At 42.7% G+C, this 23,426-nt stretch overlaps 1 protein-coding gene across 1 annotated transcript in view; it reads left to right on the top strand.

Annotated features, from left to right (window-relative positions):
* The first annotated feature begins 652 nt into the window (after positions 1 to 652).
* IGF2BP3 (insulin like growth factor 2 mRNA binding protein 3) overlaps positions 653 to 23,426 on the top strand; it is a 103,161-nt gene continuing 80,387 nt past the window's right edge. Inside the window, exons 1-2 of the mRNA XM_051961487.1 lie at positions 653 to 1,151; positions 3,449 to 3,509. Of these exons, the coding sequence (XP_051817447.1) occupies positions 977 to 1,151; positions 3,449 to 3,509 (236 nt within the window). The 5' untranslated portion in view covers positions 653 to 976. The remainder of the gene's footprint in view (positions 1,152 to 3,448; positions 3,510 to 23,426) is intronic.

The following is a 23,426-nucleotide window of genomic DNA, read 5'->3' as shown; positions in this document are numbered from 1 at the left end:
GCCACCGATTGCTCCGGGTATCTTTTCTGTCTCCTGCGTGACCCTCACCCAATCTCCTTTTCTCTGCTCCCCTATTCTCTCTCTCTGATTTTCCTTTTCCCCTCTTTTCCAAAACCCCCCTTCCCCTTCCCATTCGCCCCCCCCCTTTTTTGATTAAATCTCTCTAATTGAGGAGCTAGGATTCTTCACGTGAGACCGTTGATTTGTAGTTTGAACACGTGGCTCATTCAAATAGCCGGACTATCCAAGTGATTTTTTCCCCCCTCCTTCTCCTCCACCTCCTCCCTCTCCTCCTCTTCCCCCCCACCATCCCCCGTTCCCCCCGCCTCCTCCTGCCTGTCTCCCTCTCCGTTTTTTTTTTTTTTTTTTTAATGGGGAGGCGGCGCCTCCACTCACGCAGTGTGACATTTTCACAGCCCGCTCGCTGCTGGCAAAGGGGTTTGGGGGGCAGAGACAAAAAGTAGTTTTTTTCTTTCTCCTCCTCCTCCTCTTCCTCCTCCTCTTCCTCCTCCTTCTCCTCCTCCTCCTTCTCCTCCTCCTCCTCCTTCTTCTCCTCCTCCTTCTCCTCCTCCTCCTTCTCCTCCTATTTCTTGCCGACCCCGCCATCCTCCCATCACAAAGCTAGTCCGCTTTGCTCTGGCACGTCAGCAGAGTGAGAAGTCCTTACTCTGGCCTTAGGGTTCCAGCGAAGCTATCTTTTCATCCCTGCTAGGGAACGAAAGAAGCCCGCTGACACCCGGCTAGCCTTGTCCCTCTCCCTCCTTAGTGTTTCGTTGTTTGCTTTTGGTTATTCTCGTTATTATTATTATTATTATTTTTAAGCATCAGACGTGTGGCGTAGCTTAGGTGTTAGGAGCTTTTAGAGCAGCAAACAGGAGCAAGGACAGACAACCGCTCCATCCGCTTGTTGCTGTGACTTGCTTTTAAATTTGATTTTACTTTTTTTAAAAAAAATCATTTCTCTTAATTAAAAAAAATGAACAAGCTGTACATCGGCAACCTGAGCGACAGCGTGAGCCCGGTCGATCTAGAAAGTATCTTTAACGACTCCAAGATCCCTTACACCGGCTCTTTCCTGGTGAAAGCGGGCTACGCGTTCGTGGACTGTCCCGACGAAAACTGGGCGATGAAGGCCATCGAAACCCTATCAGGTGGGTCCCCTAAGTCCGGGGTACGAGCCTATGGCTCCCTCGGCACTCCTGGGGGACGAACAAACCTGTTCGTCGCCGTGCGGCCACTAGCTTTCCCTTCCTTTTCCAAAAGCCTAACTGCGTCAGGGCTCTGGTGCCAGGAGATGAGACTCTCGGCTCGCTTGGGGAAAGCCCGCGGGGCGTCCACGGGGATGGTTAGTTGGAAGGGATCGGGGATAAGGACGGACAGCTAAGCACCCGTCCTGGCCGCGGGGGCTCCTCAAGCCCTGACGCTCTCCCTGAACCTGTCCCACTCCCACAACCTGTCGGGTGTCTCCCCAGGAAACCGGTGGAGACGCTGTCAGGTAACGTTCACGCAGTCCTCTGAGGTGCGGAGAGAGAGGGCGGGGAACGCCAGGGCGGTGTAAGAGATAGAAGCCAAAGGGCAGATTTGGGGTCCGCTCCCCCTGTGCCCGTTGCCTTCCTTCTCCCCTAGCGCTCGCCATCCCCATTTTTTCCTCTGCAGGTTGGTCGCTCCCCCTTCTCTAGGCGCGCGCAATCTCAGAACTCGAGCCTGCTGTTGGGGGGGAATTAAGTGCCGCGGGAGGGGGGGGTGATCTACTCGTTTTTTCGTTTTATTTATTTTTTCTTTTGTGCTAACCGAGCCCGATTTGTAGCAATAGCACCAGCAATAGCAGCAGCACCAGTAGGAGGCGGGGTGGGTGTAGGGGGTACTGAGGCAAGACAGGACACTCGGGTGGGCAGTGACTGGAGACCCTCAGGTAGGAGACAGGGAGCGCGAGAGCCGGTAAAGAGCTGTGCAGCGCAGCACTGCCGTCCCGGCTCGCCCGCCCCCTCTTCCCACCCTGAGAGGCTCGGGGGACTGGGAACTGCGCTCGCTCCCGCTGGTTCATCATCCCGGTCCCGCGCTCTGGTAGCAAAGGAGTGGGGACCCTTTTATTTAGACTCCTCCCCGGGCACGGCCAACAGCCAGGGGCAGGTGGGTTTCTGGCCGCTGTCCGAGGCGCCGGGGTCTTAAGACGTAGCGCGCGCCTTCTCCATCTCCTCCTCCCCCTACTCCCAGGTTCCGGGGGCCGCGGCATTTGGCTTTCATGCTGGTGTGCGGAAGAAGGGTGGGTGTGTGCGTGTGTGCGCGCGCGCGCGTGTGCATGCACGGCGGGGTCCGTCCGCCCGCCCGTCTGTGCGTGCGTGCGGTGGGTGGGGGTCCGCGCGCCCGCCCGCCCCCGCCCCCGCCCCCGCTGCCAGGCTGCGGCTCTGGCTCTGGCTCGCTACTGCAGCTGCTGCAGCCACCGCCGCCGTCGCCGCCGCCGCCACCACCTTCTTCTCCGCCACCATCACCGACGAGCCTGGCTGGGGACGAGGCGCGGCCGCCCGGGCCCAGAAAGCGACCGGCCCTTTTTCTGGCGGCTAGAAGAGTGCCCGCACGCATCCTGGCTCGCTCCGGGGGGTTGCGGCGACGATGGCGCCGCGGCCCGATGGGTGGGGGGGCGCCCCGGGCTATCCGAGGTAGGGGGCGAGGCCAGATTGCTCTTAGAAACTGGCCCGAAAGCTGGGTTTCGGGGGCGGGGGGGGGGGGAATGTAAGGAGGGGAAGATGAAAGGGGTATTAGGTGAGGAAGGGGGGGGGAGAAAGAGGGTCCGACTAATTGTGGCGTCGTGGAGCCAAATTTCTGGGAAATTGGGGGTTTGGGGTTTTCCAGGGACTTAGCGCCCTGTCGCAATCTTTGGGGGGGTGCCCATCCTTTTGGAAAAACGTAATCTGGGGTTTTTTAGTTTCTCCTTTCTCCCCGTGACCCCACCTTTCTAATGATGCCTATAGCCTTTGGGAACTACCTGAGGCAGTTTTTGTCGCAGAGCAAAGTGGGGGTTCTGTAACCCCCAGATTTTGGTCTGTAGATGAAGGGGCTGGAATTATTCTGCTGCGCCAGGGGTGGGGTGGGGGGGGACGAGAGAGTGGGAAACGTGCCCAGCATTTTAGCCGCGGAAGCTGTTCTTTCTGGGCGCTCTCCTCCCTCCTCCCCTCCCCATGCCCCCGCCCCTGTGCCAGAGGAGTGAGAGATTAGGTTTGAGATTGGGGTGCAAGCGACCCCCCATACTTAGGAGGTTTCCAAGTGGACCTCCTTAGTTTGCTTGTCAATTGCCAGTTTTTCCCTGCGGTTACTTGGGTGCAGCTTTAACTCGATTGGGAAGAGAAGGAAGGGGCGGGGGGCTGCAGACAGGCTACGTGGAACTGCGGCGGCGGCGGCCCTTAGGCGCGCAGCGCCCTCAAGCCCCCTTTTCTCCCTTGTCTGTTTTCAGGTAAAGTGGAGGTGCACGGAAAACTCATCGAGGTGGAGCACTCGGTCCCGAAGAGGCAGAGGTAATTGTCTCTTTTTTTCCCTCCTCCCCCTTCTTCTTCCTCTCTTCTCTTCCCCCTCCCCTGTCTACACCACTGCAGGAAAGGGGGGGGGGGGGAGTGAGGAAAGCGGCCTCTCCACCACGAAAACGGGCTGCCACGACGGCACCTTTGCCTACGGCCGACAGAATTTCTTCGGCCTTGGGACCCCTCCAGTTACCATTTCTTCCTCTTTCTCCCTTCCTCCCCCATTCCATCCCTATAAACCCGGGCTGCGGGCCAGACATTTGGGCTGAGGGTGGTGGCTGGAGAAGGGGAGGGGAAGAGAAGATCGAGTTCTCTTTGGGTTGGGCTCACCTCAGAACATGGGGACGGGACGGGACAGGCGGGGGGAGGGCGCAGAGCGGGAGAACTTCGAAATTCCAATTTCGGGAGGCTGGAGGGGGGCATTAGCAGGAAATGAGATGGGCTACTTTGAGTTACATAACGGACTGGCACGTGAGGGAGTGAGCGGCTCGTCGGCGGCGGCATCACAGCGGGGGAAGAGGAAGGAGAGAACCGTAAGTACATTGTCAATAGCCCCTCCCCGTGAAAATGGGGAAGGGTCTCGGCCAGCACCGATTTCGGAGCCCCCAGCCGCCGCCCGCCGTCGGCAGAGCTGCAAACATGTGAGTAACCATCAATCTGATTCCCCCCCTCCCCACACCACACAATAAAAAACACAACGCAGAGGTCTTTTTTTTTTTCACATTGACTTCCCCCCACACCCCGAGTTCTTCGAGCCCCAGATTCGAGCAGAGACTTAGCAAGGAGGGAGGGAAGAGGGGAGCAGGAAACGGGTAGGGCGGGCGCTCTGGCAGCCTGTCCAAAGGATGCGCAGTTCTGCCCGACGGCGCAGCCAGCTCTGGCGCAGGCTGTCACTTGACAAAAAAAAAAGCCTATGGAGTTGGGAGCAGCCTCCCCAGCCAGTGACGGCCGCGGCGCAGCCATACGCCCGCGAAGCTCCTGCTTCCAAGGCGATTTGCCTCCTCCCTGTGGCCCCTTAGCTGTCCTGCACCTCTTGGGCTGGAAGAAAAGGAGGGGCTGGGGTAATGGTGGGTTTGTAGAGACGGGGCAAGGAATGGCCGAGGCCGGGACCAGAAGATTTAACTTGAAAATCTGAGTCCCCTCAGTAGCTGATAAGGGGGGAGGTGGGGAAGTAGAGAGCAGCTTTAAGCATTGTGGGGGGGACGGGGGCAATAAATCGGGGAGAAATAAAATTGGGAGTGGAGAATGTGCCATCCAGAGCCAGTTAAAAAAAAAAAAAAAAAAAAAAGACGATCTTAGGGGTTTTCAGCCCCGCCACTGATGTTATCGAGGGGAAAAAAAAAAAAAAAAAGGTTTCACAAAGTGTGCTTTTCCCCTCCATTTGCCAGTGCACCCAAAGCGTGGGCTCTCTGTATTTTGCACGCTGGCTCGTCTGTTTCAAATGTTAGTGTTTTTCTTTCATGTTCCTGTTCTGGAAAAAACCAAAAATACATAACACGGAAAATCTAAAGGCACATTTAGGAATTTATCAGAGATTAAAAAAAAAAAAGACCTTTGTTCTGGTGATATAGAATATACTTGTATAGGGGTATAAGATATGGTAAACTGTTAACCCTTCTCTAAGCCTCCAACTTAAAACACAAAGGACCTGGCCATCTCTGCACTTGTGGAATCGAGTCTGCCGACCCCTTTCTCCCTCCAAATATTAATCCTGGGATGACCAACTTATTTTCTTTGAGGAGAAAATTCTTTTATGACATAAAATAATGGGAAATAATGGGTTTTTTTTCTTTCAAGCTTTTCTGATTCAAGAAAAGGGCAAAGAAAAGTAGGTATAGAAATTGAATATAAAATAGGGTGGGTCTTAGTGAGCTCTGGAGTATAAGATCGAGGTAATTTTTAGACATCAGTTCCCGTGTCCCCCCTCCTTAGAATTAGGGTTACCAAAGTAACACACATATGTATTCCAACTCTAGCCCCTGAAAAGGAAGATTACAATTTTGACATCCCCATCCTTCTACTAAGATACTTGTATTTTTTGATCCACTTGAAAATATCTTGGGATCAATTTAGACTTTTCCTATCTGCACCCAGACAAACTCTGCAGAGCAGTGGAGATTCCTTTAGTTAAATCTTTGAATATGCAAAGCATCTCCACACGTCTGGCCTTTGAAAATTGAGGCTTGTTAATTTTTTAAGCCTACGTGGAAGGTGAGAGCTTTTATTTTGCTCAGCTCCCCTTCAATCAAAGAAGAATGTGTTTAGTTCCGCCTTCAAGGCCGAAATTGGGGAAATCGCTTCTTTTGCTAACCCCCAAATCCCCTCTCGCTGGACAGCACGAATTATGCTTCTAAGAAGCTTAGCTCGGACCATCCTGGGACCCGGCCCAGCGCGAATTTTGCCCCGTCTCCTAAGATAAAAATTTTTAAAAACGCTTTGCGCTACAGGAATTATTATTTTGAGACTCCTGCCCCCTGGGCTCGGAGGATTTAGCCCCCCTCCCCCTTCTCTGAGTAGCCCGTGATCCTTCGCATCTTAATTCAGGTTTTCTCAGGCCGACGAGTCTTTCTCCCGCTCCCCCCCGCCCCCACCCTAGCAGCTCCCGCCTTGACAAAGGTGGGGGTGGGGTGGGTGGCAAACGGTGCAAAGGCAAAGAAGGAGCTCCCCCACCCCCACGCCACTGCGGCAGCCTTCTGTTCCTGGGCCACGTTCGAAAGAGGGCATTTTTTACTCGGACCCCCCTTCCCTCCTCCTCCCGCAGGCAGTTTCCATGGATCACAGAAGGTTCCACCGCTCTGCTCCCAGGGTCATCTGAGCTGGGGGGAGAGGAGAAAGGCGAAAGTGCTGGCGAATGGGGTAATCTGTACCCGCCACACGTCTTGGGGAGGAAGGTTGTCACTTAGGGTTTAGGACCAGAGGCCAAACCCCTGCAGAGGGCACTGATATTTGTCAAGAACGGTGCCATTCTGTAGCTCCCAACCCAGACTGGGAGGGGACAGGCTTCCCCTAAAGGGAACCCACCTTTGCAAAAATGACCTTTAGACTCCCGGGGAAAGGCAGGTTGGGAAGGGAGCGGCCCACACCGCTTCTGGAAGGGAGACGAATTCCAAGTTGGGGAGCCCGGCCCGAGAGGTAGTTGGGTGGAACCGGCCAGCGGCCAGCTTGGCTCGGTCTCCCCCTCCCCTCCCCACCCCGAGAGTTGTGCTGCGGCAAATAGGTTGGAGGGATACAGGAAGGAGAGCTCCCAGCCGTAGTAGGTGGCCGAGCCCAACCACTGGGGGTTCTGCAGACTGCAGCAGTCTCCAAGGCAACGTGGCACGTCTGCCTCCAGCCGCTGTGAACTTGAGGAAGGTGCTAGTAAGACGCCTTCCGTCTTAGCTCGGGAAGACCGAATGGGCCATCTCCACCGGCTTCTTTATGGGGCCCCACTTCCCCCAGCTCACCCCTTGGAGGGATTAGTGTGAACGTGACTTTGTCTCTTTGCTAGCGGGAACAGGGCTGGTGGAACCAAAACTCCCAGAACCGAAGCTAGAGCCCCCCCCGCCCCCCCAATCCTTTCCTTTCCCTTCGGGGAACAGAGAGGGGCTAGGATGAATATTAAAGTCTTGGCACCTTTGAGAGGCTCCCAGTTGAACAAGGTGGCTGGAGCAGCTGGAATGGGGTGGGGGGGCAGTGTGCTGGCTACTGTGTGATTATGTAAATAGCAATGATGTCACTTGTTCCAGGGTCTTTGTGGCTGGGGAGGGGGATGGGAACGTTTCTGGTCCTGGACCCCCGGGGAGGCGGGGTCGGGACTCTGCTTTTTGTTCAAACCTTGCCTTTTGTCAAACAAACAAACAAACAACAAAAACCTGGAGCTCCTCTCTCCTAAGTTGCAACTTTCTCTCTTAAATTACTTCGAACCAGAGGGAAAGATTTGTCTCCAGATTTAGCCGTTTCCCCTTTGATTAGGATTGTATGGAGTGAGGCAGGTAATACAGACTAAGTTCCCTGCTCCCCTCACTTTTCCATCAATTAAAGCTGATTCGATCCATTTGTGGCGGTGCCCTGGCTTGGAGACTTGGAAGGTATGTCCTGCTTTTTGTCCATTCTAGTGAAAAGGAAATTAAATAAAAAGTAGCCAACATTAAACAGAAAACTTGAGTATCACAAGTGGGCAGCATTAAATAGTTCAAGATAGCCAGCCTTCAAACAAACAAACAAACAAACAACAAAAAACCAGACGAGGCCTGATAGTCCACCTTTTCCCTCCTGGCTTTAAATCGAAGAAGGGAGGTGTCTTATGCTAGGATATGAAATCAATTATGGAAACTGAGGAAACCCAAACTCTTCTCTCCCGTTTAGTTCTCCTCTGTCCTTAGCGTTAAGGGAGGGAGCTTCCTCTAGAGGATCACTCCTTTCGGCTTACTTTCTCTAAGCTTAAAATGAAGCTGGAACGGCCTCTAAATGTCAATTCAGTGTAAGGAGGTAGCCGTTTGGCCAGCAGACACGAAGGCCTTATTGAGCTAAAGGTTATTTACCTAGCTCGGCAATAATTTTGTAGACCTTATTTTTATGAGATGACTAATGTACGCAAGTGCCTAAATGTGGCCCCTTTGACCGTTGTGTCTGGAGGAATACATTCAATATTGGTTTCCCTCTAATAACAAGGGGCTTTTTAAACAATGCCTCTGGAAGTAAAAAAAAAAAAAAAAAAATAGGCAATCCTTTGAGTTCAGATTTTAAACTTTAAGAATTAATTTCATAATTCCTTATTCACTCTAAGAGAATTATATACTCTAGACAAACAAATTGGGAATTCTGAATTTTGGACGTGGCTGTCTTTCCCAATTTTTAGCCAAAATGGAAACTAAAATATAGAATTAGGTTGCCTTCTAATAGTAGGCTGCTTGGGAGATTGACAAAAGATTCTATTTCAAGGTATTTTAGTTACCTTTCATTTTTAAATGCACGCTTAAAATTAAGTCAAGAATTTGAGGGTCTGCCTAATGGGTGAGCATGGGAAGTCAGGGAGAAGACATTTAGAATTTAGGATAGCTAGGTAGTAATTTTGAGTTTTAGGGTCTGGTTTCTAGTCTTCCTATTAACCCATGCAAATAAATTATTTAATTGAATCAAATCCTGTTAAAACCAATCCTAAGGAATCAGTCCCAAGCCCTTTTGTTCTAAAATTTTTCCAAGCTCTTTGAAATAAACAAAGCACCATACCCTGTTACTTAATTTGACAAAAATGGCAAATTTTGCACGTAAAAGTTAAGTTTTTTTGGTGTTCTATTTGCATTGATGATCTCCAAAGGGAAATGATATTTGAAGTGCTTTAAAAATCCTTCCCTTGTATATACTTGGGTTTTTAATAGTTTTCTAATGAAAATAAATTGATATTAAGAGAGAGCTCCAAGTTACTAAACAATTTTTTTTAGAAGTATTTGTTATGACTTTTGGCAATAACTTCTTCTAGGAATACTTTTTTTTTTTTTTTTAAGATGAAGGCATGAAATGGCCATTCAGTTGTTTTGGCACTTAATATGTGTGATTTGGGAGAGAGATGGAAAGGGGAAAAATGAAGTCGTTAGCCCGTGCTATACTTGGCAACGTTTTCTTTATACATACAAGGTTCTAGTCATGGAACTGGGGACTTTAGAGAACTATGATTCCCAAGTGCATGGAATCCAGGTCTAGAGGCTTAGAGATGGATTTGACATCTGGGTGACTGGTATGTGCAGATTTGGGGTAATTTCCCCAATGTTCCCTTTACCTCCAGAGTCGCCTGTAACACCGGGACCTTGCTTCTCCTTTGTCAAGGGACATTGCTAATGAGGGAAACTCAATTTTGCTAATAATAATGTTGGAGCTATTTGTGCCTGAATTGAAAATTTGTGAAGTGCTCTACATACTAATGTCTTATCATTTTAATGTGTCTTTATATTGCCAACTTATTAATTATTAATTATCCTGTAATTCAATTTAAGGTCTTAGAGTGCATGTGTATACACACACACATATACATAAACTGGGCTAGAGTAGCCTTGACTTATTTATTAATGGTAAAAAAATATCTATATTCATACATTCATTAAGGTTTGCTAAGTGCTTCATATAATTAATCAGAACTAGTCTTTGCTCCTTTTTGTTTCACTAAATGTACTCTGTATTTTTCCTGCTAAATGCGGCCATATGAATGGTTAACTCTCGAACACTGAAGAAATTGGGTTTTTAGCTATAATGCATATGAAATGTGCTTTTCTCTCAAGATCTGAAATTTAATTACGGGGCTGTTGGAAACATCACATATTAAAAGAATATTCTCGAAGGGACTTTAGTTGGCCATTGACAAAGCCAGTTCATTCTTTATAATTTTTATTCAATGCTGTGGATTTTTTTTTTAACTCGTTTTTTCTTTTTTTTTTTTTTTTTTTTTAGTTTAGGGTAAATAGTCTCCCGATTGAACATAGGAAACAATTTGAGCATTTTATATAAGGGAGGTTGCTTTTCAAACTGGGCTTTTTATTAGCATCTAAGTCAGTCCAGTCCCATTAACCTCTGAAGTAGAAGGTGGTTTTTTTTTTTTGTTTTTGTTTTTGTTTTTGTTTTTTAATTCCGTTTCCATTTACAAACATTGAAATGAGATCATTGGATTTGAAATGACTTCGATTGGGGCAGGTGGCAGAGCCTTCTTAACCTCATAGGCTTTCTGCTTCCCCCAGCTTGTTTAGACAAGGAAAGGAATTGTGGACAATGAGAGAGAAACACCACCTCCCCGAGTAAAATCTCTTCCAGACTTCAAGGTTAATGGAATTTTGACTGATTATCTTCTAGCACTGATAATGATAGCAGATCTGAATCAGAAACACCTTTGGGATTACCTACTAATAGCTCAATTTATGTTGTGATTTATATGCTTTGCTCATCTAAGCAGGTAATCCATGAAGTCATATGTCCATTTTACAAAGGAAGAAACTGAGTTAAATGGTGACAGAAGTTAGATTGCAGCAGGTTTTTTGTTTGTTTGTTCTTGTTTTTAACAGTAACCCGCCCTTTACGGGCTCTTTCTTGACAACATCTCTGACAGGTGAACTTTAGCTTTTTTCTGTTCACACACTGACTACTGAGAAGCTCCCTACCTAACCGAACAGCTGATTGTAATGTTAGGACAGCTCCAAGTGTTAGAATTTGTCTCCTTTTTTGGAGCAATCAGCCGTCTTCTGACATTAGCCTGGTACTTTCCTATATGGAATCAGTTATCTCCCTTTGACCTGACACCCTTTCCATCTCTCCCCACCCTCCAACTATTTGATGACACCGGTATCAAGTCTCCTGTCAGTCTTTTCTAGGCTCATCATCTCCAATTCCTTCAGCTGTTACACTCATGACATGGTTTCCATACCTTTCACCATCTTTTGGGTGAACTCCAGGTTGTCAATATCCCTCTTAAAATTTTGTTCCTACAACAGAATATGTTACTCCAGATATAGATTTAGCCTAGTGAAGAGAGACGCAGGTGGCTCAAAGTGACATGAGCTTTTCTGGGCGAACAGGTTGCATGTGATGAGCTTGTTCAGTTCTGCTTCTGGGATATTCTATCCCCATCTTGGTCTAGGGTAGGAGACAGGTTTTTTTTTTTTTGTTTGTTTGTTTGTTTTTTTTTTTTAAACCTAAATGCACATTAAAGATATGTAACCCTTGGAAATATCATTTTAATTTTATATCCTTCAGGTCAGGGTTTTAATAGAAGGTTTTTAGAATTTACATCTCTTCCTCTACTTCCCAGCAGTCTTTATTTCTAAATGTCTAAAAAGTATTCAGTAAATGTTGATGTTGGAGGGCAGATATTTTCAGGAATAAATCTTCTAAGGCTAGATGGAGGGGAAGATCCAGATTTTTTAACTACTTAGCCAGCAACTAGTTATAAATAATCACATTTTCAGGTTAGCTTTAAAGTGATATACGATTAAAACCTGATATATAGGTAGTAGGTAGAGAGTCAATTCAGGAAGGACTGATATTCACGGTGGCCCCTTATCCTCCCGTCCAGATGCTTGCTAAGATTATTAGAGATTTGTCACTGATTCGCCTCTGAAGGAGAGGGGAAGATCTTCCTTTAGGGAAGTCTGATCTAGACCCCCAAAACAAACAAGTCAAAACCTCCTCCAGCCCCACCCCACCCACAGTCCTGCATACTGACTTCACTGTCTGGGGCCCCTTTCTCTCCTGCCTGCTCCATAATTCAGTTTCACATTTCTCGTCAGTAATATTTTAAGTATTCAATTTCATTTGTTCTGGGGACTTCATGCATTGATGCAAATCACAGTTCCTCTCTAATGGCTTAGTTTAAACCCAGTCCCAGCTCACTTTATTGCCTCACCTGCTAATTAGATTATTTCAGAATCCTCTTGGTATCGCTTGACAACCATGAGGCCTTAGTTTTCTGTCTTGATGCTGGAAATGAAATTTTTTCCAATGGTGAGAAACCCTGGAAACCTTAGCTGATTCTTAGATGAAAGCCCTCAGACCGTTTCCAGATCAGTATTTAACACCATTTCTGTCTGAGGAGGACCTTGGCTTCTGGCTGTAAGATGTTGGAATCCAACTTGAGTGAAGGAATATCTGCATTATAATGTGATCAATAAGTTTGAGGTGATTATCAGAGCTGCTTTGATAATCTTGGGGGAAATCAAGCCTTTCTTTAATCATTCCAGGTACAATCCCATTATCATAGATAAGTAATATGGGCTTCTTTGCAGCCCAGACCGTCTGGAGGGATTTTGATTGAAGGATTTCTCCAAGGACCGGGAATTTGAGGGAAAAAAAACATTCGGTCCACAATCCACTTAAATAGGTGAAAGACCAGATTTAATAAAAAAGGATGCTTCCACTGTTTTTGATAATATCTAAGATACAGATTGTGAGGAAATTAACTGGGAAAAAAACCCCTAGCATCACTTTATAAATATTAATATTGAGAGGCAAATTCAAGATCATTTAGAGATCCCTCCCCAGATGTATATGGCAAGATGGAGAGGAGAAATGTATGTTCTTGAAGTTGATTATAACTGATGATACTGTTGCTTTTCTTTGGACATCTGGAAACAAATTAATTTCCCAAACCAATCAAGTATGAAAAACAAAAAATGCCCTGATAGTGCCAAATAACTAACTGCAGGGAGCCTGTCAGGAGCTGCTGGCAGAGTTTGGAGACCAGGGCAGAAGCACCAAGCCTGCCTGGAGGGTCCAGCTGCTCAGCTGATCTGCCTCTAGACCTGTTGCCGATTTCAGAACCCTGACAGTGTCTAGTTGAGGCAGGTAAAGGAGGGAGGGGAACACAATGAAACAGAATTCTTGATACCGGACAGCAAGTTTGAAATTTAAGGGATCCCTGAAAATATGTGGAGCCCTCAGTGGGTGGTAGATTCTTTGTGTGGCCAGGAGGTGACAGTTTCAGGGCAAATCTGAGAACTCTAGTCAGGAGGGATGTAGACAGTGAACCGTTAGAGCAGTAGAAATCCAGCTTCTAAGCAATACATTTGTTCCGTTTTCAATTCTGAAGGACAATTTAGTTAATGATGAAGTTAGGATGAAATCCATGTCCCTTAAATGGGGGAGAGGAGAATTCGAATTTCATTTTGATAGTGTTGTGCTGTAGTTTAAGTGGCGCTGTCTCATTTTCCCTAGACCCTAGGTATCTTAAAAAAAAAAAAAAAAGAAAGAAAGAAAAGAAAAAAGAAAGGAATTGATTTTTAAAAAAATGATAGGATCATTTATCGGCTTCTACACTTTACCTCTCTGGGTCTCAGTTTCTTTTTTTGGTATGCTAAGATTCCTTCCAACTCTAAAACTCTGCTCTTAAATTTTGAGCTTTCTAGATAGGGAAGCTTCCTAACCTTAAAAACAAAACAAACAAACAAACAAAAAACCTTGTTTGAATAAAGAGAAAAACCAGGGCAAAATTCTGAAAAAGTCTCTAGATGGGCAAGGCTTTTGGCTTAGCATAGATTCCAATAAGAGAAGAGACAAAGGAACTCTTATTAGCAATCTTAGGCTACAGTTAAGCATTACTTGAAGTTCCCTAGTAGATCTGCCTTAAAAAAAAAAAAAAAAAAAAAAAAAAAAAAAAAAAAAAAAAAAAAAAAAAAAAAACTCTGCCTGAATTTATCTTCATGGTCAGATAACTTGTTTTTTGTTCCCCTACCTCTTTGTACATTTGGTACTCTTAAAATAGACATGTAGAAAAACTGATTATTTTTGTGATAGAAGATTTCAAGATGAAATGAACCCCAACATTTATCCAGTTTAAAATCCCCCCCCCTTTTTTTTTTACATCCAAGGAGACTTAAAGTTTAGAAAATTTATCACTTGTCTAATGTCCCTAAAGTAGCAAATGGCAGAGTTGGAATTCAGACTCAAGCCCATAAGCCTTTTGTTTATCTTTCTCTCCACTGTGCAATCTGAATCAAGGTATTTGGAAATAATTTAATCTTATGCAGGCTTTCTGTGGATGTGTAATTTCTGTGAGACAGAGGAGTTATTCCCTCTTCTGATAAGATAACTATCCATGATTGCATCAACAGGATGGATGAAATTTGTCAGTGTATAATGGATAAATCGGTAATTTACAGGATAATGTTTTAAAAATATATTCCTTTTTAATCCCATCATCCTTATTTTTTCTAATGACAAAAAGAATGAAAATTCTTTTCAAAGGAAATTAATTGGGTTTGGGCAAATTGCTTTCTCTCTCTGGGTCTGTTTATTTACATGTAAAATGCAGTGAAAGGACTATTTTCAGAGATTGCTTCCAATTCTAAATTTATGATAATTCATGTCTTGGTCTCTTCGGCTATTTGAAAATTCACACATAAAAAATGAAATATTTAAAATAAAAATATTTAAGAAATAAAATGCTTGGAAAAGTGCAGGCTTTCTCAGAAAACAAAATCATACTGGTCTCAGAAGGAGAGTGCATGTAGAGGAAGAGAGATCATTAAAACTGGTGGTAGTTTTTGGTCAGTAGAGAGGAGCTCGGAACAAATGAGCAGTTGTAGGCTCCCTCAAGTTCTTGAAAAAAATATAGAAGGACGTTGTCTCAGTCCCTGTTGACATGCTGCAATTAGTCCTCAGCAGTATGTTAGATGACAATGAAAGTTTGAAATAAAATCTTTTGAATATAACAAGGAAGATTTTGATTATGTGGGGGAAAAAAGCAACACCTGCGTGTAGTAAAGGGATATTTTTTTACTTTCTGAAACAATCTTACATTGTAGACCCATGGAAATGTTTACAATAAACTACTTCACTTAAATGCCAATTAGGTTTAGAGTTGGTCTTTTCAACTCTTCTTGGGTTTAGGAAAAAATTCTAAAAATTGGAGATCAAAATAATTTTAGTGCTGAGATTAGAACTCGAGCCTATATTTTAGAAAGGATGCAAAACAGTAATCTTGCCAGATCTATTTTCTTTGAGAATGAGAGATTCTCTCTTTATTTCTTGAAAGGTTTCCAATTCAGATGTTCAAGTTAGAAATCTGTAGGGGAAAATTTTTTTTATGGGAAATTTACAGATTGTCTTCTCATGAAATAAATGTTTTTAAATATGTATTTTCATTTTGATTTTTTTCCCCCTTTTTGGATGCTGAAGGGTAAACATCTATATAGCCTTTTGATTCCTTCCTGGGTTGCGTGTCACTCTAGCCATCTTTTTTTTTTTTTTTTAAATACCTTTGCCTGTTTTAGTTTCTGTACTAATTACTCACATGCCAAAAAACACAGTTCATGTGTGTGTTGGGTTTTGCTTCCTACCTTGTTGCAAAATAATTTATTAGGGCATAATTTGTCAAATGAAATACAAGGAATTTAATATGTGTAAAGAAAGTTGAACAATTCAGGGTTTCATATCCCTCAAATTCTTGCCCAGGAAATGTTTGTTTGTGCAGGTTGGCTTGTAACACTTTATAGGTGTCTATTTTGTTTGGGTTATAAAATTTGGAAATTTTGTGTTTTGTGTGTGTCTGAGTACAGACACATATGGAAATAGAACTTTCCAGAATTCAGACTGACTCACTGGTAACATTGCCAGTACATACAATATATATATATGGGTATGCATGTATTTAAAAAATATACATATATATGTGTGCGTGTGTTTAGATTGAAACATAAAATATTCTTGTCATCAATATTAATCAAGTTTTGGAATTATGGCAGAGAAAAAGATCCAAAAGACTTTTTTTTTTTCTGTAGCTGATTTTTTTTTCCCACCTGCCCTCATAAAATAAGCTGCTCTTCTCAGTTTTATTATTAAGCCATTCGAGTTTCCTAATGCTAGGTGGCTGTCAGTGCCTCCATTTTCCGTGGGCTAATTATTTATTTTGTCGAGGATTCATGCCCTCTTATTCTCTTCCCTTTTACTGCCTATTTTGCCCATTAGCAGCTCCCTCTCCAGAGCGGAGACCCGGATAACTCCATTTTGCTGTTTCAAGAAGGTTTGATCAATGCAGGTGGAAGCTCTTGGCTACAAGGGAGATTTGAGTTACGGGTAGACTAAAGTCACCAGTGACATGTTTCTCTTTCTTCCCATTAGGAGAATAATCCAAGTGGACCCTAGGTAGTCAGGTTAAAAGATGCTTTAATAGCTTTCCTACCAGTGACTTGAAAGATTGACTCATGGGATCACAGGTTTAGGGATGAAAAGAATCTGACGGGTCATTTAGCCCGCTAGCCCTTATTGTATAGATGAGGAAACTGAGGTAAAAGTGTTTGGGGTTTTTTTAAGCCTCTTGTTAAAAAAAAAATTCCCCTTATTAAAGACCATTAAATGGTATTGATTCAAAAGGCTCTGGTGAAGCATCTTCCCCTCAGGGCTACTCTAATGCTTCTGCTTGTGTCACTACAGTTTTCTCTATTGCCCACTGATGAGTAGACTTCTCTCACTAAATCTGGATACTGGTATAGAGCCGGGATCCAGTGTGATGGAGGACCTGGCCCCTCATTCTACGGTTCTTCTTCCTCTGGTTTTCGATGAATATGTCCAGAATGATAGTGAGTCCAGTATGCAGATGACCTAGACAATTGCGGTTCTTAGAATTGTCTCTGGAAAGGTGTAAATCAGCTTTGGGATTTTTCTCTCCTCTGAGAAGTGTGAATGATAACAGAAAGAGCATCCTGATTAGCAGGACTAATGGGGGAAATAATTCTCAGTTACTGTTTGAATAGGAATTGTTCCTGGCAGGGGGGTCTACAAATGGGTGGATAATTTAAAACCACTGATAACTTAGAAACCTGCTTCCCATCCTGAATGACTAAGGAGGGACACCTGATTGATAGCTGAGGCAATGCAGATTAAACTACTACCTTTCTGATCTTCGAGGAAGAGGAAAAAAGGGAAAGAGAAAGGAGGAATAAGACCCTGCCCCGATAAATCTGACCTTGGGGGTGAAGTGAAATTGTCCTTTGTGCCTTGGCAACTTTCCCTAGGTGGGAGGGGGCCTTTTTCCAGCAGTTAGCCTATTTCGAGAAGGCACAGTCGGGTTGGGAACCTATCGTCACTTGGATTGGAAAGGCAGCGAGAGGCACGAATTTGGCCGAGTGGTTCAATTTAGAGACCTTCTGACCCTCAGCCTCATTTCATACAGTACTTTTCCCCATGATCCTTCAATTTTAATGAAGTGCTTAGGAAGTGACTACCTCTCACCATTTAATTAACATTATAAAAATCTAGTTTAATTGGGATTATGGGAGGATGTCATCTTAGAGCTATGACAATTTCCCTAAGCATGGGCTACAATCCCTTTGCTGGGCACATAATTAATAAAAAACAAAATACCCAGCTGCATAAAAATAATAAAGGTAACAATCTATTGACATCATTAGCTTCCCTTGGGATTTAAGATGTACATTCAGCAGCATAATGAGATATTGAGCAAAGGAAGTGATAGTTTGGGGTTTCTACTCCCGGGTTCTTCAATTTTTACTTCCCCTCAGAAACCCTGGATAACTTTACATGCTGCTGAAAGCTCGCTACTCATCTCTTCTCCATATCTCCTTCTTAATTTTTCCAGTCATCTCCCCCCTTTTAGTTCTGAATGGAGAGAGACAGTGTGGTTTGGGAGAAGCAGATCGGGAGAATGGGAGAGGCTCTCAGGTGGTACACCATCTTAGATGCTAGCTCCCTGATCTGTGCTAATGCCCTCTGAGTCGCACTTTGCTCAATTGTAAATAAGGAGATAATCGATGGCCTCTGAGGTCCTTTCCATCTGAAAATTTGAGCGAAGGTTTTTTAAAAGAATTGGCATCTGTTAAGTGGAATTTTAAAATTTTGTTGGCTTTTGTCTTGATATTAGCTTAAAAAAAAAAAAATCAGAGCCGGGACTTCATTGGTGTGGAATAATAGATGACTCTCTGTAGCTGTAACAGTTTAGTTTTCTCAAGGTTCAGAGGCACAAAGAGACTGCAGGGTGTAGTGCCCAGAAGCTGACCAGGGTTCAAGATTGACTCTGTGATCCTGGGCAAGTTGTTTAATTTCATATCCCAGTGCTCTAGTCAACCTTTAAACTCTCTCAGAAGAGAAAGAGGGATAGAAGGAGTTTGCTCATCTGAGAGTAACTCAAGCAAGGAAATTCCAAGTTTAGTTCCTACTCTCAGATTACTTGAGAATTCTGAATGCTTTTTAAAAATAGCTTCCCTTTGGGGTCCCTCTCCTCGTGTTTTAGTTGGTAAATTGTTATTGTTTCCTCTCCTTCACTACGCCCCTTCCACTTTTCAGCTTGAGTCAAGCTTCCAGTCAGCAGATACCCGTTGGAAGCTCCCCAGTGAGTCCCCAGATCCAAATCCCAGCACTTAATATCTATACTCAATTGATGTTGAGCTGGTGATCCATAAAGGGAGATGAGGCAGGGTTTCTAGCTCTAAGCTATGCTCAGTGGCCCCCCTTTTTGTCCTGGTGACTGGGGAGCTAAATATCTTTTCCTTTGCTCTTTGGACTGCCTGGCACTGAGCTCTAGGACGGGCATGGCACACTTAGTAGGGCAGGAATGCCTGTTATTCCTGAAATACCCAAGAAAACCACCCAGAAACTGAAGGTGCTGGACAAGGGCATGCTGCCTCCCAAAGTTTGAGGTCTGGAAACAGGAGATGACTCATTTCAGTTAGAAGGATGATCTTTCAGGAGGATGGATCAGAGCCTTAGGTTGTTTATTCTGAGGCTTATCTTTTAGACAGTTTTCTGTCTCTGTGTGTAGATAGATACCCATTTATATATGTGAGTGTCATGGCTTAAATATAAGAAGTACTAATTTTATTCCATCATCTGATCGACACTCTTTGCCCTCTGCCATCTGCAGTAATGGATTGAGGATCAGAGTAGGAAATTCATTCACCCACTTGTCTGTCCCCATAGCTGTCTTACAGAGAGTGCCTGTCATCATGCTGAAAGCTAATGTCTTATACTTGGAATCTGAGAAGGTTGGATGGCAATGTCCTTTAAATGTTCCTGGCTCTCCTCTTCAAGAAATAGTATTCCTTAGCTTAGCAGTTCTTGCAATACCCTCCTAATATTGTGGGCTGGGGAATTTTTGATGACCCTTTAGTTAAAAAAATATATATATATTTTATTGATATCTTCTTGTATTTGAGTTTTTTTTTTAAATAGATCCTCTCTCCCCTATCTCTAACAACAAAAAGTTGAGTTGGACTGCATGTATACGCTGGCCTTTACAAAATACTTTTTTCCTTTGATTTGATTTGATTTATTTGTTCCTATTAGCATAGGAACTTCTTTTTCAAAACAGAATTGGCTCATCTCTGCAAATTATCTGTGCACAGAGCTTCTTCACCATTCTAGATATTATAGACCCTTTGAAAATGCCTGGTGAAGCTGATCGGCCTTTTTTTGGGGGGAAAAATAAGGCATAAAACAAAAATACATAGGATTACAAAGAAAACTATTATATTGAAATGTAATTATCTAGATATTAAAACAAGAAATTCAATTACCTCAGATTAAGAACCTCTGTCTCAGAGGGTTTACTAAAGGTGATGAAAAGTGATTTTTCTAGGGACAGAGGCAAGTAATTCTAACTCAGGACCTGCAACTAGGGGGTCCAGATTCTGAAGTCAGTTCTTTATCTAGTACCCCATTTCCTATCTGTATTTTCTTTGTTCTTTTTGACTATGGAATGGGAAATACGCTTTAACTTCAATTTAAGATGAACATTTTAGACCAATTTTACCAAGGGTTGGAGCAAGGCTCTCAAATGTCTGAATCGCCTCTGCCCATAAATTCAACAGAATTTGAATTGTTCTGCCATGACTTTAAGGGAGAGCAGCAATTGTGCAATTGTCTTACTGATACATTGATATATTAAATGAGTCCTTGGTTGCTTGAGAATGAAGATACCTGCTCCAAGCATGTGTGGGGGTGAGGTTTAGGTGTTTTTGAGAACCTCATAAAGACCTCACACAGAACTGACAAGTCAATAAATACAAATTCAGCATCATCTTTGCTTCTGATTTAGGAGCTACCCAATCTGTGTGGAATTTTAAGAGGAAAAATAAAATCAAATTTGTGAATCTGGGTGATTAGGTCACTGAAAATTCAGAACAAACTAGACTATTTATACTATATAATAAATAGATAGGATATATAACAATTATAATAAATATTAGCTGCTCCGATGGTTAGGAGGCTGTGAAGTGGATGGAGAAGTAACAAATCAGTCGCTGCCCTCTCTGAGGATATGGGACTCTGAGGGCTTGGTTCAAGGTTTCTTGGACATTTAGCAAGATTGAAATTGTGAGCAGAATATTAGAATAAAGATAATATTATATTCAATATGCATAATAAAATATAAATATAATAAAAAAGAAGAGAAAACATTCTTCACAGTTGCTACAAAATGATTCCTCTCCCCCCCCCACTGAAATCAACAAAGCCTTTTTCCCTCCCTGTTTTGATAATTAGAAATCAATTTAAGATCCATGTTTCATGCCTTCCTCTCATGCAATTTTTAAAAGTTTCATATTCATTTTAAAATAGTAAATGTTAGTATATCAAAATATTGACCTTTTCAGTGTTTTGAATTTATTCCTAACAATTAAAAATAATTGGCCAGATTGTAAACTATTTTTTCAAGCAAAAAGAATTCTTAGATCAGAATACCTTATTGAAAAGGAGTTGATGAAAATTATCTTGAGAATAAAGTTTGTTTTATAAAGAAGAAAATTTTAAAAGTTTTTAATTGAATTGGTTGCAGTAATAGTTATATAAATTTTAAATTACATCGTGAGATGTTTTATTTAAAAAAAATAGAATGTTGGTATAGTTGCTTTTTGTGGCAACTGTAAATACTTGCTAATTGGAATATTTACCAGTGCATAATTTATACATTTGTTTAAACTAGTAACTTATGCTCCTATATATATATATTTAAATACAATTGCATATACCCAAATGTAGTTATTTCTTACTGGGTCGTAGACTTAAGATTTGTATTGTGCAAGAGCTTTTGAAATGAGGGATTTTATTCTTAAAGATGAAAAAAAAATAATTTTGATAAAAATAATTGCATGATCATTACCTGATTTTAATTTGTTTTCTCAGGATGAGCATATTTATTTTACATTTTGTGTTTGTGACCAGTAAATTTTTTCTTTCAAATAGTAGAGAAAAAATATTTTAAAACAAAAGAAATCCTGTGGCAAGACGTGTGAGAAGATTTTATGGGTTTTTATGCTACTGCCCTTACCACCTCTAACATATTGCCAGGGGAAACAGAGGCAGTCTTTATCTGTGTTCTTTTAAACTGAAAATATGCTTGAGCTTTTTTTGAATGTTTCTAAAATGAAGACTTAAAGGTTTGAATAGATGTAAATGTATGTAAATGAAGAGAGGGAAGGCTATTCATGCTTTCTGTCCTCTTTTGTGAAAATTCTGTGCTGTGCTCAGCCCAGGTGTCTGAGTGTCTGCCCCATTGCGTTGTACAGAATTCCTGTCTAATGAAACTTTTGTTTTTGACTTGTGTAGGTTTTTGTGGAGCTAATTCTGTCTTTGAATTCTGTCTACTTTTGATAGTAGAGAAATTGCAGCAAACACACAATTATAAATTTCCATTGTGAACAAGCTTCACAATACCCAGGATGCCTTGAACTTCCAGCTTCAGGGTTTGTGTCTGCAATTTTGTATTATTGCAAGTATTTTTTTTTTATTTTGCAAATTATCCAATTTTTTTCTTTCTTTAGCATTAGAGAATGCAGTCTTCTTTGGGGGAGAGAACGAATTCTCAAGTGGAGAATTGAAAATGTGTATATAAACTTGACCTAGTTCTAATTGTATTAGAAAGAGGCAATTTGTAATGAGGGAGGCGGGTAGGGTGGAGCCCTGGGTTCCAACTCACACTGATTTCACAAAGCTAACTAGCTTTTATTATGAATCTCCTGCTAACTGAAATATACCATTGAAAAATAGTTTGCCATTTTCTTAGATGGCAGACAGTCTAGAAGAACAAAGCTAATTCATAGAATTATAGGATTTGAGGGGTGGTGGTAGAAGGGGTGTCTAGTCAATTAAAACCTCTAGAAAGTACCACGTCTAAAATATACCCATTATACGGCTTGTAATGTTCATTTTTGATCATCTGCAAGAGCCAGGACAGCCTGTCAGACCCATTACTGAAGTATATGGAGGTAGGTGCTTTATCTACTTATCTTCTCTGGGGGCCTCCCCTGAAGAGGCTGATTATCAGAAACTTCCCGCTACTAACCTATTTGATTTATTTAATTCAGTCCCTCCTAAGGGCTGAAACTCAGATTTGTGAAAGGATCTTCAAGCTGCACATTCAGAGGAATGTGAGCATCTCTATTCCTTTTTCCTTATTTTTTTTTAGTCTTTATGGTTTAGAAGTAAAATTTCAGCACCAATTGTAATTTCCTATCAACTCTGTAAGCCTTTTAAGTACATCCCAAGCCCTTGAACTCGAAATTAGCCCACCTAGCACGCATTCACAAACATTTAGGGGATGGCAGTATTCCTTGTGAAATGATCTTATGAAAGATCTCCATAACCCCCGGTTCTTTGCTCAGTTTCCCTCACGTTTCCAGTTCCAAGGCAGGAAGCTTTCTCAAGTTTTCCTTCTGATATCAGAAGCTCAAGTGGGCTGAGTGCTTCTCTATGCCATGTACTCACCGTCCCAAAGAATATATATGAAGATTTGAGCTTCTCTCATCCCTAGTAAAATTTGACTGCATAATGACACTTTGGCAAGTGATTGTTGGCCCGTCACCCTCCCGTCAGACTCTTAGCTGAGAAAAAAGACATAGCTCTGAGAGGCAAGCTTTCATCTTGGAGATATAAAGCTCTAGCTGCTGAGCCAAATGAATATTGACATGGCTTCCCCAATTACTGATTTAGCCATTAAATGAACTATATGCCCTACTGCAGATTATTTGTAAAATAACACATCTATTACGGGGGTATTAAAACTCAACCCAAGATCCCTGAAAGATCCATTTGTCTACTCTCCCCCCCAACCCCTTTTCTGCCCCAGTGATGTTCCTCATGACTGGGTTTCAGATCTTTTTAAATAGATTATTTTATAGAAATTAGAATGCTTTGGGGGCAGTGATAACAAGTATCTTAAGTTAACAAGTCTGCCTACTATAGATGATATGCTACTGATACAGCTCATTTGACTTAAATTCTATACCTTAAACTCGTATCCAGTGTGAGTTGTTGTGGCTTGTATAAATTATCTTACATGGATTTCCAATTTTTAGAAAAATGAGAGACATAGAACCCCCAAAAAGTGCTTAATTTTTTTTTTAAAACAAAACTTTTATTTAAGTCTCAGTACATGTTGCTATTATTCTCATTTTACAGATGAGGAAATTGAGACTTGAGAGGTGAAAGTATTTGCCCATAACCTCATAG

The sequence above is a fragment of the Antechinus flavipes genome, chromosome 5, assembly GCF_016432865.1.
Source record: "Antechinus flavipes isolate AdamAnt ecotype Samford, QLD, Australia chromosome 5, AdamAnt_v2, whole genome shotgun sequence".
NCBI lineage: Eukaryota > Metazoa > Chordata > Mammalia > Dasyuromorphia > Dasyuridae > Antechinus > Antechinus flavipes.
The sequence above is the reverse complement of the archived record's forward strand: the minus strand, read 5'-3'. Positions and strand labels throughout refer to the sequence as shown.